At 38.7% G+C, this 14,187-nt stretch overlaps 1 protein-coding gene across 2 annotated transcripts in view; it reads left to right on the forward strand.

The window, feature by feature from the left end:
* PAK5 (p21 (RAC1) activated kinase 5) overlaps positions 1-14,187 on the forward strand; it is a 264,540-nt gene that overhangs the window by 166,897 nt on the left and 83,456 nt on the right. For both annotated transcript variants that reach the window (XM_036880104.2, XM_036880105.2), the window contains exon 3: positions 8,082-8,296. In XM_036880104.2, coding sequence (XP_036735999.2) covers positions 8,093-8,296 — 204 coding nt within the window. In that variant the 5' untranslated portion in view covers positions 8,082-8,092. The remainder of the gene's footprint in view (positions 1-8,081; positions 8,297-14,187) is intronic.

Raw genomic sequence — 14,187 nt, forward strand, 5'->3', positions numbered from 1 at the left:
GGGTTCCCTTTTTTTGAGAATGCAGGTGTAGCTGGATTAGGGTTCATGTCAGAAAAGCAGATGCCACTGGAAGGTGAGTGTCTATAATACAAATGGGGACCAGGTCCATAAATCATCTTTTTACTGACCCAACATGCTTTGAAGCAGTTTTCCTGGAGTGGGAAGCACCTTGTGGAACACAATGGCTGTGCCACAGATGATGTCCAGGAGACATGAAATAAAAGTACCCAGGAATAGAAACTGTGTCATTTACATATTTTTGGATACAATACTTTTTCCTTAGAAAACAACTTTATTTTTGGTTTATATATGTAATTATTGTTTATAGTATGAATGCTTTCCAAGTTTTTTTATATTATCCCCTGACTCCCCCACCTGAGTGACCTGTGTTATATTTCACCTGAAAGCAACGTAACTAAACACCTGGTGAATCTTCTGTTTCTGATTCTGGGGTTCTAACAAATGCGTATCTGAGCAATGACATCTCAACCAGGGGATGACATGGCTGGTGCCATGCCCTCAGCAGTACGAGTTCTCAAACAGCCATCTTTCTTCTACCAGTGACAGGCCAGTCATTAAGCCTAAATTATCTGAACATAGGCAGATATTTCTGAAGTACTTAAATATCCATTATTACAATGACCAAGTTCTTCAGAATAGAGCTGAGGCTAAGAAAAGAAAAATCGCTTCATGAAGAAGTCAAGGAGAAAAGACTCACTCCTGAGATGTACATTAAAGGCACTGTTTTTAAATTCTGTGGTCTTTCTCTAAGTATCCAGCTGTCTGGCTGAAAATGTTAATAGTCCAGAAATTACACTGAATCGTGACTTCAGCAAGCATATCCCTAAGTCACTGCCAGGGCCAAGGGGTAAACCAATTATCATTTTGGTGGTGAGCGGGGACGAGAACTAAAGCTGGTCTAACAGCTAGGCTCCAGCCCTGCTCATCTTCCAGGTCCCTCCCACACCCCATCTGCAACATGGCCCCCCTCTCTTAACTGCTTCCCCCCCCCCCCATGCAGGTCAGATCTCCTTCAACATATCCACACTGCTACCTATTGTTATTATTTTATTATTATAAAATATACTTAATGTAAATTCACCATTTTAACCATTTTTAAGTGTATAGTTTAGTGCCATTAAGTACGTTCATGTTGTGCAACCATCACCACCACCCATCTTCAAAACTTTTCATCTTCCCAAATCTGATCCATTCAAGAGTAAGACCCCATTTTTCTGTCCTCCCAGCCCCCATCAACCCCATTCTACTTTCTGTTCTTATGACTGACAACTTTAGGTATCTCATATAAGTGGAATCATACTTTTATCCTTTTGTGTCTGGCTTATTTTACTTAGCATAATATCTTCAAGTTTCATCCACATTGTAGCATGGGTCTCAAATACCTTCTTAATTTTGAATACACTAGAAAACTAGTATCTTGTGAGTTTATATTCTGTGGTTCCAACTCCATTCAAAACTCCTTATGAGCAAGCCAACATTTTTAAAATTGCAGATATTTCCCATCATTATACCACCATTTACTGAATAGTCCAGCTCTACACAGTAATAAACAATGGCAGAAGTGGTTAAAAATTAAATTACATATGTATCTATCTATATGTATTTAAACAAGTTAGACTTTGAACAAGGAAGTTGACAATAGAATTCAGTCTTGAAACTGACTTTTTGAGCCAAAAATATTCAGGAGAATAAAAAGTGTTAGTGGCAATTTTCTGGAACAGTAAGCATGCTTGCAGTCTGGTAGAATTTTGAAGTATACCTGCAAGGTCACTTCATTTTCTGCATAAACAAGAATGTCCTTATACATTCTCCCCTATGTGTTCATTGTCATTAATACTAAGTGTCAACTTGTCTGGGGTAAGGGATGTCCAGTTAGCTGGCAAAACATTATTTCTGGATGTGTCTGCAAGGCTGTTTCTGGATGAGATTAGCATTTGAAGTGGTGAGCTGAATAAAGCAGATGGCCTTCCCAAATGTGGGTGGGCATAATCCAATTCCTTGAGGGCTCAAATAGCATAAAAGACAAAGGAAGGTGAATTCATTCCCTACTTGCTTGAGCTGAGACATCTTCTGCCCTTGGACATTGATGTTACTGATTCTCTTGTTTTCAGACTCAGACCTGAATTAAGTAAACTTTCTTGGTTCTGCTTGCCGACAGATCATGGGACATCTTGACCAGTGTAACTGCATTAGTCAACTTCTATAACAAATCTCCTCCTATATATAGATAGATAGATAGATGTAAATCCTGTTGGTTCTGTTTGTCAGGAGAACCCTAGACAATACAATGCTTATACTATAAACTGAGGACCTTTGAGCTAAGAAACAGGTTCTAGAGAGACTAGAAATAGGGGGTATTCGTTTATGTCTTAACTGTCATACGTGGTTTCTTAACACGTGTCAGTCTGTTCATCCAATTGTAAATGTGCAATTCAACAGTTAAAGGGGATATTTCTTTCCTAAGCTGTACAACACTTCAGTGGTCATGGCTACCACAGAGTTAGGTAGGTTTTGCCAATACTCAAAATGTTAGCAAGTGATACAGAACAATTGAAAGAAGGATAAAGGGCCTATGATTGGGAATCTATTAGTGATTCACACACCTTCATGCATACTCATTTGTTGTGAACTGCCACTTCCCAGGCACGATGAGAGAATCTAAATGGGCTGATGCCATTTGGACACCTGAATTGTCATCTGCTATATTTCTCAAGGGCTAACAGCTACACCAATCATTTGTGAGGGCTCCTCTCTAGGCACAATTTCAAAATGATGATTGGTAGCTCTCTTGTTACTTGACTACCCTTATAAATCAATCTTTTTCTGAACATCAACCCAAAGGATGGATTTTTAAATTCTGTTTGAATATATTCTGATGCATGTTAATTCTAACAAGTGTTTGTTTTCAATTGGTTTAAAAATATTTTAGGAAAGAAATATACTACCCATGGCTTACAAAAAAGTAAAAGAAATCCAGTGGTTCCCTGATCTACCCCATTAACTCTCCACCCCCATGCAGGTCATATCTCCTGCAGATCCTGCAGATCCCCATGCAGGAAATATTGCAGGCCTTCTGTTTCCCAGAGGCTACCATGGCATTTCTTAAGTTCTGGACTTTTTCTTTTCTAATTTTTTATGTATGTCCTCCCACAAAAAATGTATGTATGCAGGTATATCAATTTAGGCATCTCCATCCTTTTATTTTCTGCTTTGATAGGTAGAATTTAGCTTTAAATTTAGCTTTTTTGATAGACAGATTTTAGCACACCTCTCCTATTTTCCCAATATAATTTTTGGGGGCTACTTTTGGTTTCAATAGTCCTTATATTTTGTGACTTTTGTCACTGTTTCCTGTTGAGCCAAGATTTGCATTATGATTATGTTTTATTTCTATTCCAGTTTCCCCCCCACCCCCAGTTTCCTGTTATCTCTCTCCTTTTCTGTAATGGCTTCTTTATAATAATCCTTTATTTTTTAAAGAGCTTACATCTTGCAGGGTGACATGTATTTTTGTTGTTCATCTCCAAATTCCCTGCTGCTTGGTGATGTCATGCAGGATTTGGGAGGCCCGCCCAGCCCCCCTATGCATGCCAGGCTGGTTCTAGGTACATGATTATTGGGTTTGCCTAAAATTCACTTTAAATGAAAGTAATTGCATACTGATAATGGAAGAAGATTTCTCAATGAGGCAGTCAAGCTCAGCCCTTCAAAACTGAGTCTGAGGTTAGGTAGACTTGGATTTCAGTCCATATCTGCCCACTTGTTAACCCTGTCACCTTGAGAAACCAAATAAATTAACCTTCCTAAGTTTCATTCCCTGCCCTTGAAAAATAAAGGTATTATCTCACAGAGTTATCAGAATATAGAGAATGCCTGTCATACTGAGCCTAGATAATGTCTGATTCCAGGAAAAACTCACTTCATGTTAGCTAGTATTTCTGTTGCTGACGCTGTTGTCAAAGGGTTTCTTCCAGGTCCTTCTTGTTTAGCTATCCTAACTGTTCCACAAACTCTGCAAATCCAGAATCATGTCCATGTAGACAGGAGAACTGTCTCTCAGGCCGCAGAGCTACAGGTATGTCATGTAGTGGAGGTGGGGCTGGTGTCCAGGTAGCAAGTGTAGAGCACTTCAGAGGATGTGGACTACCTGGGCTTGAGTCCCATTTTAGAATCCTCCAGAATCTCATAGTTACCTTATTATAGGATTGTAGGAGGATACTGTAACTCCAGGGGGAAAGTATGTTTCCACCTTGGGGCAAATAACCTTTGAAGCCAAAATCAGTCAAAGGGAGAAATAAAGTGGGAGAAACCCATTTATGACTTCCAAGCAGTTGTCTACTTCAGCTCACCCATGTCTCTTGCAATCCAGCTGCAAAAGGACCCCACTAAGCCTCTCCAAACCAGGTGCATGCTTGCTCACCACCCCTCTTGTAATTACCTATTGATATGGAGATGAACTACTTCTCTCCACCCCTTGGAAACACCTACTGGTATAGAGATGAACTAAGGCCAGTCAAGAGATTCTGGAAATATTGCAATTATACCCACAGGTACCCCCCATTATTTGATAAGAGTAGCTCCCAGTGACTGAACTGTTTATGCAAACCTTATGGTTTCTCTTGAACTTCTCCTTTCCTTCCAGAGTCTGGAATTTTGTCACAGGCTTGGCAGAGAGTATCAGCGTGACCAATATTGAATACAGGTCTGAGGCACTGAGTCTTTAATGAGCTTCCTTGGGAGACAGCATCTCATGTGTGTTGTTACTCTTCAGTGCTGGAGGCATTAACCATGTCCTTTGTGAGCCCAGTGGAAGAGGACCCTGGGAGCTTACACCTACTTTCCTCTAGACTTTGCCCATGTGCCTTTTCCCTTTGCTGATTTTGTTTTGTGTCTTTTCACTGTAATAAATCACAGCCATGAATAAGACTATATGCTGAGTCCTGGGGATTCTCTTAGCAAATCAAACCTGGGGATGGTCTTGGGGACCCCCAACATAGGGTTATTACAAGATTTAAGTGAGATCAGATGGATGAACATTTCCCTCTGTGCCTGGTACAGACTAAGCATAGAGACAACAGAGAGAAAAAGCAATTTATCAAACAAATGTTGGGATTTTAGGAGGGTTCTCTACCATGTGTCACTCTGCTTTGTGGTGCAAAAACCCTCAGGACTCTGTCTTTCAGTGGAGTGTGAGATTCCTCATTGCTATTAGACCAATGACCATCACTAATGGAGTATCACTATACAGCATGAAGATTCTCTCCCTGCATTTAGTCAACTTTGAGCTTCCTGGGAACATTGCTTTAAGATTTGGAATTTAAAAATTTTCCTTTTATGTTGCTTCCTTGGTAACTCCTTAATTCAAACTTAGTAGATATGTAGAACAATATTTATTACCATTTAAATTACAGTTGAATAGTATCACAGGATACAGCATAGGTAAATTAATTTAGCTATGGGTTTGCCTCTCCATGACTGTCTTATTTTAAAAAGAGAATAGTAATTGTTCATTAATATTTTCTTATTTATATTCTCAGTTGAATGGCATAGTGACCACTGGGAAATTAACAATCAGGAAGGAAATAGTGAGACATTTCTGTTATGGTTCTAAATATATTTGACATAGCATTTTCAGTGTTTGTTCAGGTATGAATACATGCAAAAAGAACTGTTCTCAAATGATTTTTCTAAGATAATTGCTACCTTGTTTTTTAAAATATGGTCATAAAATTTATCAAAATGCCAAGTAGATTCAGCCAGCACATAATTCAATTAAATTTTCTAATGTATTTTTATTTTCACTAAATAACACTGAGAGATGGTTCATAGAGCTACTTACTTGTGTGACATGATTTCCTGGCCACTGAAAATGTTCCAGGCCCTTATCCGACCAGTCAGTAGCATTACAATCAAGACTCCTTTGAGTTAAAACAATTGTGTACCAGCTAATACAGTTACCCAGGCTGGATGCTGTTACTTGAGATTTTGAAGCAGCTAAAACAGAAAGAGAAAAAATTACGGGCATCTAAAGATGCAAGGTATGGGATGATAAACAGGTCTTTGCTATTAGTTGATCTTTTTCTACTACAAAATAGAATGGTTTAAAGCAACAGCCATTTATCTGTGTCCTGATTCTATAAGTCAGCACTTTGGGTCTAGTTCAGCTGGGTGGTTCTTCTGCTGGTTTTGACTAGACTCACCTAGTGGATAGCTGCTGGTCAGCTAGGTGGCTCTGCTTCCAGAGCTGATTATTGGCTGGGCTCATGAGTGACTGGGTGCGTCGCCTGTCATCCTCTGTTGGGATAGCCTGGCCTTGTTCTCATGCTGGCTGCTGGTTCCAAGAGCAACAGGATGGTATACCCAAATGTGCAGGCACATTTCTTGCTGTGCGATGGATTCTGTTGTCTCATTAGCTGCAACCAGTTACACACCCAGGTCCAGAGACTGTGTGGGAGTCGCCCACCTAAGGGCATGGACACGGATGAAACCTCAGAGGCCATTCCTGTGACAGTACACTACAACTGGATTCTGTTACTCCTTTAACTCTGGCTTCCATGTTCTCAAATGTGTAAAATCAGTTAACCAATATTTATTAACCTACTTGTAGTAAGGTACTTGAAGAATGTTTTTAAAAAAGTATAAATATGTTTTCCGAGAGAGAGCATATCGAGGTATTTTTGAGCCTTTCTTATCCATCTTTCACTCATTTTTCATTACCACCTTATATCTGTTTTCCAAATTGGTCTGAAATAACAACCAGGATGAATGGGACAATGGATTTCAGTAGAGGCTGGGGGAGTTAATGCTGTGAAGAATCTGATTACTGTCAAGAGAATATATATCCAGTATTGTGGCCTGAATGTGTCCCTCTAAAGTTCATATGTTGAGCTCTAACCCCTAAGGTCAGGCATTAGGAAGTAGGGCCTTTGGGAAATGATGAGCACATAAGGGTGGGACCTCATGAATGGGATTAGTGCAGTTATAAGAAGAGGCCAGAGGGACTGCCCTTGTCCCTTCCACATACGAGGTTCCAGCAAAAAATACAGTCATCTAGGAAGCAAGTTGTCTTAACACATTTTCAATACCATAAAGCACACAATGACTATTTTCTAGAGGTGCCCTGGTCACAGGAAATGTTGTAACTAGGTGAAATACATTGTTTCACAGAGGTAAATATATTGTACAAAGTTCTAAATATAATATACAGTGCAAAGTGGGTCTTCCTCCCTGCCTTGTCAGCCCAGCTCCCCTCTGCGCAGGCAATACCAGTCAAATTTCTTGTATATTTATTTGTCCAAAAGAACACTTAATACAGCACTTACTTTGTGCCAGGTGTTTTTCAAAGTGTTTTACAAATGTTTACTTATTTAACTCTAATAATAATTTTAAGTGTTGAATATAATTATTAACCCCATCTTTATGTGTACACGTATTTGTTCATACACATGTTTTAGATTTCAAGTACATGTCAAACTTTGAGATGCTCCTTCCCATGTGCCAGTCAGCTTTTGCTTTGATAATACCACATAACAAACAAGTCCAAAATCTTAGTGGGCTAATTACAAGCATGTATTTCTTCCTCATGAGTCACCTGTGGCTAGTTGTGGCTCATCTGGGCTTGGCTCCAGACTGGAGCTCAGATTTGTGTGTGCTTCATCCATCTCTTCTTCCAGAACCAAGGCTGAGGGAGTATCATTCACCAGAAAGATCTTCATGCACGTGGCAGGTGCACAAGAGGGGAAGTGGAAACACACTGTGCCTTCAAAAATCACTCTGCACTGGCGTGCTTGCTCTTCCAAACATATTTCATTGATCAAAGCAGGTCACGTGGCCAAATCCAAAATCAGCAGGGCTGGGAACTGTAATCCACATGGCAAGTACAAGGAGAGAGCAGAATTTTTTTAAATGAAATAATCTACACACCCTGAAAACCAAACTTTGATCTTTTGCAGCTGATAAACAGAGGAATAATTGAAAACTGGGACTGATTTAATAATTTTTCTATCATCTTCTGCTGGTGAGATCTGAACAGCTGCTTCTTCTCTGTTTGTATTTCACAGGTTTTTGCATCATGTTTGGAAAGAAAAAGAAAAAGATTGAAATATCTGGCCCTTCCAACTTCGAACACAGGGTTCATACTGGCTTTGATCCACAAGAACAGAAATTTACTGGCCTTCCCCAGCAGTGGCACAGCCTGTTAGCAGACACTGCCAACAGGCCGAAGCCCATGGTAGACCCTTCGTGCATCACGCCCATCCAGCTGGCCCCCATGAAGGTATGGCGAGGGTTCTGTCTTTGAGTTGGCTTAAGTACATTCTCATTTGATGCAGTTACTATCCTTACAGGAAAGCTCTAAAATGTCTCAATCATGGGTTTGTTGTTAAATATCTAGATTATCCACAATTACTCTTCAGTAATTATAAAGTTCACCACTTATTGTAAATTGCAACACATGGAAAGGAACCTCAGCGTTCAGATGTGAGGTTTTTATTAAATCAGACACATAAAATGCAATCACAAAATAGGAAATTTTTATTTCTGCTTTAAATGGTATTGGCTAGTCCTTTTACTGAAGAATATTATCTATCCCCTATGGTAAATATTGGCAATAACCTCTGATTAGATGTCATATTAGACAACATTTTGTTGTTTCCCATTTGCCCTCAGAATGTTTAAACTTTTCTTTTATATGAAATTTAATACTGACAGATTTTAACATAATAAATGACTTCATGTATGTATGCACACATACATGTGTATACATATGTATGTACATATGTACATGTTTTACATATCATTGAATATATATTAATAAGTATACATATATACATATTTGTCTTTATAGTCTAGAGTATTTCAAATGAAAGTGAGTCATTTCTGTCCTAGAATAAGATATAATTTATCTTAAACAAACAGCTAGTTGATTTTTGGCAAGGAATGTTCATAAAAATTACTGCATTAAAGCAGAAATCAGACCCAGTAAGTTTGAGATATGTCAGGAGACTACGAAGAAATCCAGTCATTGCAGTTTCCCTTTGTACCTCAGAATAAGAGTTCTGTAGACCATCAAGCAATTCCCTGAAAGCTCCCTAAAGGAATTAAACATCACTGAAGTTTATCATCATGATATCCAATAGATAAGATTCTATTCTATATCTCTTAGTCATTGTATTAGTAGACAGCTACACAAATACTTTATTCTATGTTAACATAAATATTGGATACATTTGAAAAATAAAAGTGGGCACATTTTTAAAGGATACAAAGCAGAAGCCTAGCTGATAAATTATGGGGCATGCTTATAACACGTGAGCTAAGTAAGTTACAATTGTTATTCCATCATCTCTACATGGTCTTGGTCATTTTATTCTGATATTGAACATGTGGGTGTGTTCTGCTCAAAGATCAATACAGAATCTTCTCATCTTATATCTCGAGAATTTGATTTTGTGATAAGATTTTGAAACTTTTCAGGCTACCTAAAATGTAAAATACTCAAAAGATGGTTATATGAGAAGATAAATCTATAGGGACATAAAAAAGAACCTCACATTTAAAAACAGGTATTGATCAATATTTAATAGAAACTGAATGATTAACCAACCCGACTGGTTAATATTAGGCAGTGTCCTGCTATTAAATGTGTTTCTCCCTAAGAGCAGCTAATGCTTCACTAATGACCAAGTAATAGGGTGGGCCATGTCTAAAAAGAAGCTGGGATTAGAAAGAATTTGCTTTTTAGTTCCATTATTTTTCTCATATCCTAAGTTTTTATAAAACCCAGAAAATGGAATATGCAGTAAATCCAGAAGAATCCTCAGCTATTGATCATCATTGTGAATGAAAAAATGCCCACGTGAAACAAGGGCTTATTTTCTTACCCTTGAGTACATTTATCATTTGATGAGGAGCATTCTAGAAGGAGGCAGAGTCTTAGTGTGACAACCTAGCACAAGTCCGAGGTATGTACTCTTTTATTAGAGAGCATGTTTTTTCTTAGATAAGGACAGAGTGTGATTAATTTCAGCATAATTTTTCAATTTTCCAGATCCTAGCAGGTCCTGGCCAGCAGTGAGGGAAAAAGCTCCCATCTCAGTGATAATTCACCATGCTCAGTGGCTGTAGGAACCTGAGAGGACCTTCTAGCTCATTGTGTCCATCTCCTTGATGGGTTGGCTCATCCTCTCTGACAGAGTTAATGAGCCCCACCAAGAGCTGGAGCAAGGTTTCCTAACTGCTGAACTCCTGAGCCCCATGACTGTCTTCCTATGTGGGCTTCCAGCCTTGATGCCCATGTGTGAGCATCCAGTCTGTAAGAAATGGGAACGTTTGTTCTAGACACTGACACGCTAACTGGGAGATGACTGGAAAATACATCTCAAGTATCAATCGAGCCCTGGATTTCTGCAAATGGGACTTCAGGCACAGTTTTGCCAATGAGAAAAAAAAATAAAAACAGGCGAGGAGTGACAAAGCAGTAGTCAGCTAGGTTCAGTTTTCCCCAGGAAGAGTAGAGTTGATCAAATGCTTTTAACTGGAGAACATCCAAAAAACCCGTACTTCATACTCCCCCTAAACTCCATGCAGTTGATCCTTTCTGTTTCCAGGTGCTATGAGTGCAGGCAGTGGTACTGGCATGTGAGACAGTGTTGGTGGTCCGAGAGAATGCTGCTGACTACCAGCCTCTCAGAATAAGGAAATAAAGGGTTCCAGGCCAAAGTGTGCCACGCAGTTTGGATGATCCCACTCTTTGGAAATGCCTTCTCTGGAGATATCTTCCAAGTCACTTGAGACCATGTGTACTGTGTGCCAGGCAAAATAGATCTCAGAAGTCAGAATAATCCTTGAAATAAGAAGCTATGGGTGAATTGACAGAAAGGAGTGAATAGAGTTGTCCAGATTTAAAGCCCTTTTAGCCAAGTTGTCCAAGTAGAACCAACAATTCTAATTTGGTCAAGTTTTCCTTTAAAGGGAACAAAGAAAGATGGGAAAAATTCACCATTGTAACCCACACTCTCTTCTCTGATTTGAGTTTCAGTTGTTCCTATTTAGAACCCTCTTTAAATTGTTTGTCACATTTACAAGGACACACCTCTTCTGTTTCTCAAACTGGAGTCCATCAGAATCACCTGGAGTTTTATCAGGATTTGATAAAACAGATTGCTGGGCCCTCCCCATCTTCTGATTGAGCAGGACTGGGATGGGGCCCAAGAATGCATTTCTAACAGCTTTCCAGATGCTGCTGATGCCCTAGTCTAGGGACCACACTTTGAGAACCTTGATTTAGGTGATTATAAAGGAATTTATTCACATATGGTATAATCAGTACAAGTTTACACTGGCCAAAATTTCCAAAATTTCAGAAATGTAACTAGAAGACACTGATTAGTTTGGACCTGTGGCAAAAGTTAAAATTCATGTACCTAAGCATGTGGGCACACCACAATAACCTGAACACCCAAAATCTGGGGTGGGAAGAGGATCCCTTTAAAACATTTGACAAATAACTTTGAGAAACTCCATTTTATATCTAATGTCATTTTGTCCACAAGAACATCTTAAATAATATTATCAAAATTCCTGCTGAATTACATGCATTTATGCAAAAGGTAGGCTGAATGGTCACATTTGTTCTTGCCTGGTGGTTCTTGAATTTAGGCTTTTATTAGGATCTCCTGAGGTGCTTGCTATTAACACAGATTCTTGGGACCCACCCTAGAGATTCCAGTTCAATAGGTCTGGGGTGGGCCCCACGATTTGTACATCTAACAAGCTTCCAGATGCTGCTAATGGATGGGGGCACACTTTAAGAAATACTGTCCTAGGTGGACAGAAGTCAGAACTTAATGATCACCTTTGTAATAGCCTAGAAATCATTTGGAAAATGCTAAAAACATATATATTTATATAAAGGATAATATTAAAAAGCCTTTGTTACTTCTACCTAAAGTGAACAAATAGCATATCTTAATATTTACTTCAAATTTATTTTTCATTTTCAAGTAGAACTATAGAAATAATATTAATAGTATTATTTGGCATATTTAAATTGTATTAAGTGACAAACTATAATACTCTCTAACTTGCTTTTTTACTTACCATGAAATATGTTCATATTGTATCTTGTGAATGCAATATAGGTTATGAGATACATTCATATTGATATGTAGAAAATGAGCTTATTTAAAAATAATAGCTTTTTTACAGCTTATGTATTTCTCTACTAAGGGATATTGCCAAGTACTTGCTGTTTATAAATAATATTGTTGGGCACATGGTGAGAAGTAATCTTGCAGCAGTTCTCAAAGTGTGGTCTGAAACTTCTTGGGGTCCCTCAAACTCTTTTAGGGAGTCTGCAAGATCAAACCTATTTTCATAAAAATACTAATACATCATTTGCCTTTTTTCACTCTCAAGTATACAGTGGAGTTTCCTAAAAGCTACATGATATGAGTTGATGTCATTGGTCTGACTCGAAATGGATTGTGTGTTTTGTATTCTTATGTTTTAAATGTTTCTCAGTTTTAATTCCAAATGCAGTATATTTTGATAGATGTAACATAAGCCAAAGTATTTTGGGGTCCTCAATAATTATAAGAGGCTCTTGAGACTAGAAAGTTTGAGAACTATTGCCTTTGGACTGACATAAAATCTGATTATCTGTGGCTTCTACAACTCTACCCATAGTTTTTTTGTGTGTGTTTGTTTGTTTTTTTCCCTGAAAATAGAGACTTCTGTCATCTCCAATTGGCTGCTAAATTTCTAGTCTCTACAGCTGTCTCAAAGATAACTGAATTAGGAATATTCCATCCCTTTTTTAGGGTCATAGAATATAATTTGTCAAAACCAAGAGTTTTGAAGTCATTTAAAACACCTACATCCTTATTCACCATTCCCCTTTCTAATTGATCTTTCAAACCCTTTGTAGCAATCTCCTTTCTACCCTTTCAAGTTTGAAGGCTCACAGAAAACTGGCTCTGACTGGGTTTCCTCTATCTGTGTCATCTTCTATGTTTCATAATCTCCCAAAGCTGAGGTTCTCTTCTTCTTGTTTATCTCCTGCCACTGCATTAACATCTTTGCATTAAGAACTACCCTACTCACAAAAACAGGTAACATTGAGAGAGGTAAATGCCTCAGGTCTGGCCACCCCATTCTTGAAGACTAGTGTCACTATTTTGTTTTCTCTTCTGTCACAGTGTATGTTGGAAGCTCATCAAACAATGAATGCTTCCACCTTATGTGCTCTGTAATTCTTAACCCTTTCTCTCTCTTCATGGTTCACAGTTTTACATCAGGAATTAAATTTTTAGAGCCATGTCATCCTTCTTAGTGCTGTTTCCATGGACTCGCCCTTTCTTTGAATATTTTTTGTAATCAGCATTCCTAAAATACAGGACGACTATCTGATGTTTTCCAGCATTATTTCCCTTTGCCCCAGAGTAACAGTTTTTCCCAAGGTTTCTTCTCATTTCCACAGAACTCGTGCACTCTTCCTTACTGGCCAAAATTGAGTCTAGAAGGATGATTTGTTTTAGCGTCCCTCTACCGTATGAGGGCTGTCACCAAGAAGTGTCAAACATGCATCAGAGGGTTTTCAGGCTCTTAGCTGAATGAAACTCCCAGCAATTCCAAGCTGAAGGCTGTTTCATCCCGACTTTTCTGGCTCCTGTGCCTACTTCATGACTTGTAACAGGAGAGCCTCACCCTGACCTTCAGTTGGGCTGAATCTGGCCCTTTCTTTTTTCATGTAACTGTTCTCCACTGGGTATCCTCTTAAAAATCATGGACCCCCCATGATTTTCTTAGCCTCTGGAGTCCTTGTGGTTTTACTACCTCCCCCTCTTAGATGTGTTTCTACTAAAATATAATGTTGAGCATAAAAGCATCTTTCTTTTAGCATGAAATTCAGTGCCCTGATGTTTACCCAGTTGGACACTTAGAAATGGCAAGAGGAAGCCTGAGGAGTCAGCACATTGCATTCTAGGTCCAAAATCTGCCAGTTCATAAACTCTGTGGCTTTAGATAAGTCGCCTGCCTACTTCTTTGAACAGAAGTTGCCTCATCTGTAAAAGAGAGTGCCCATATTTCTTTTGCAAGCTTGTATGGCCAGATCCGAATTGTCTAAGGAGCTTTAGTGCATAGAGAAAAATACATTCACTGCTA

The sequence above is a fragment of the Manis pentadactyla genome, chromosome 5 (genome assembly GCF_030020395.1).
Source record: "Manis pentadactyla isolate mManPen7 chromosome 5, mManPen7.hap1, whole genome shotgun sequence".
NCBI lineage: Eukaryota > Metazoa > Chordata > Mammalia > Pholidota > Manidae > Manis > Manis pentadactyla.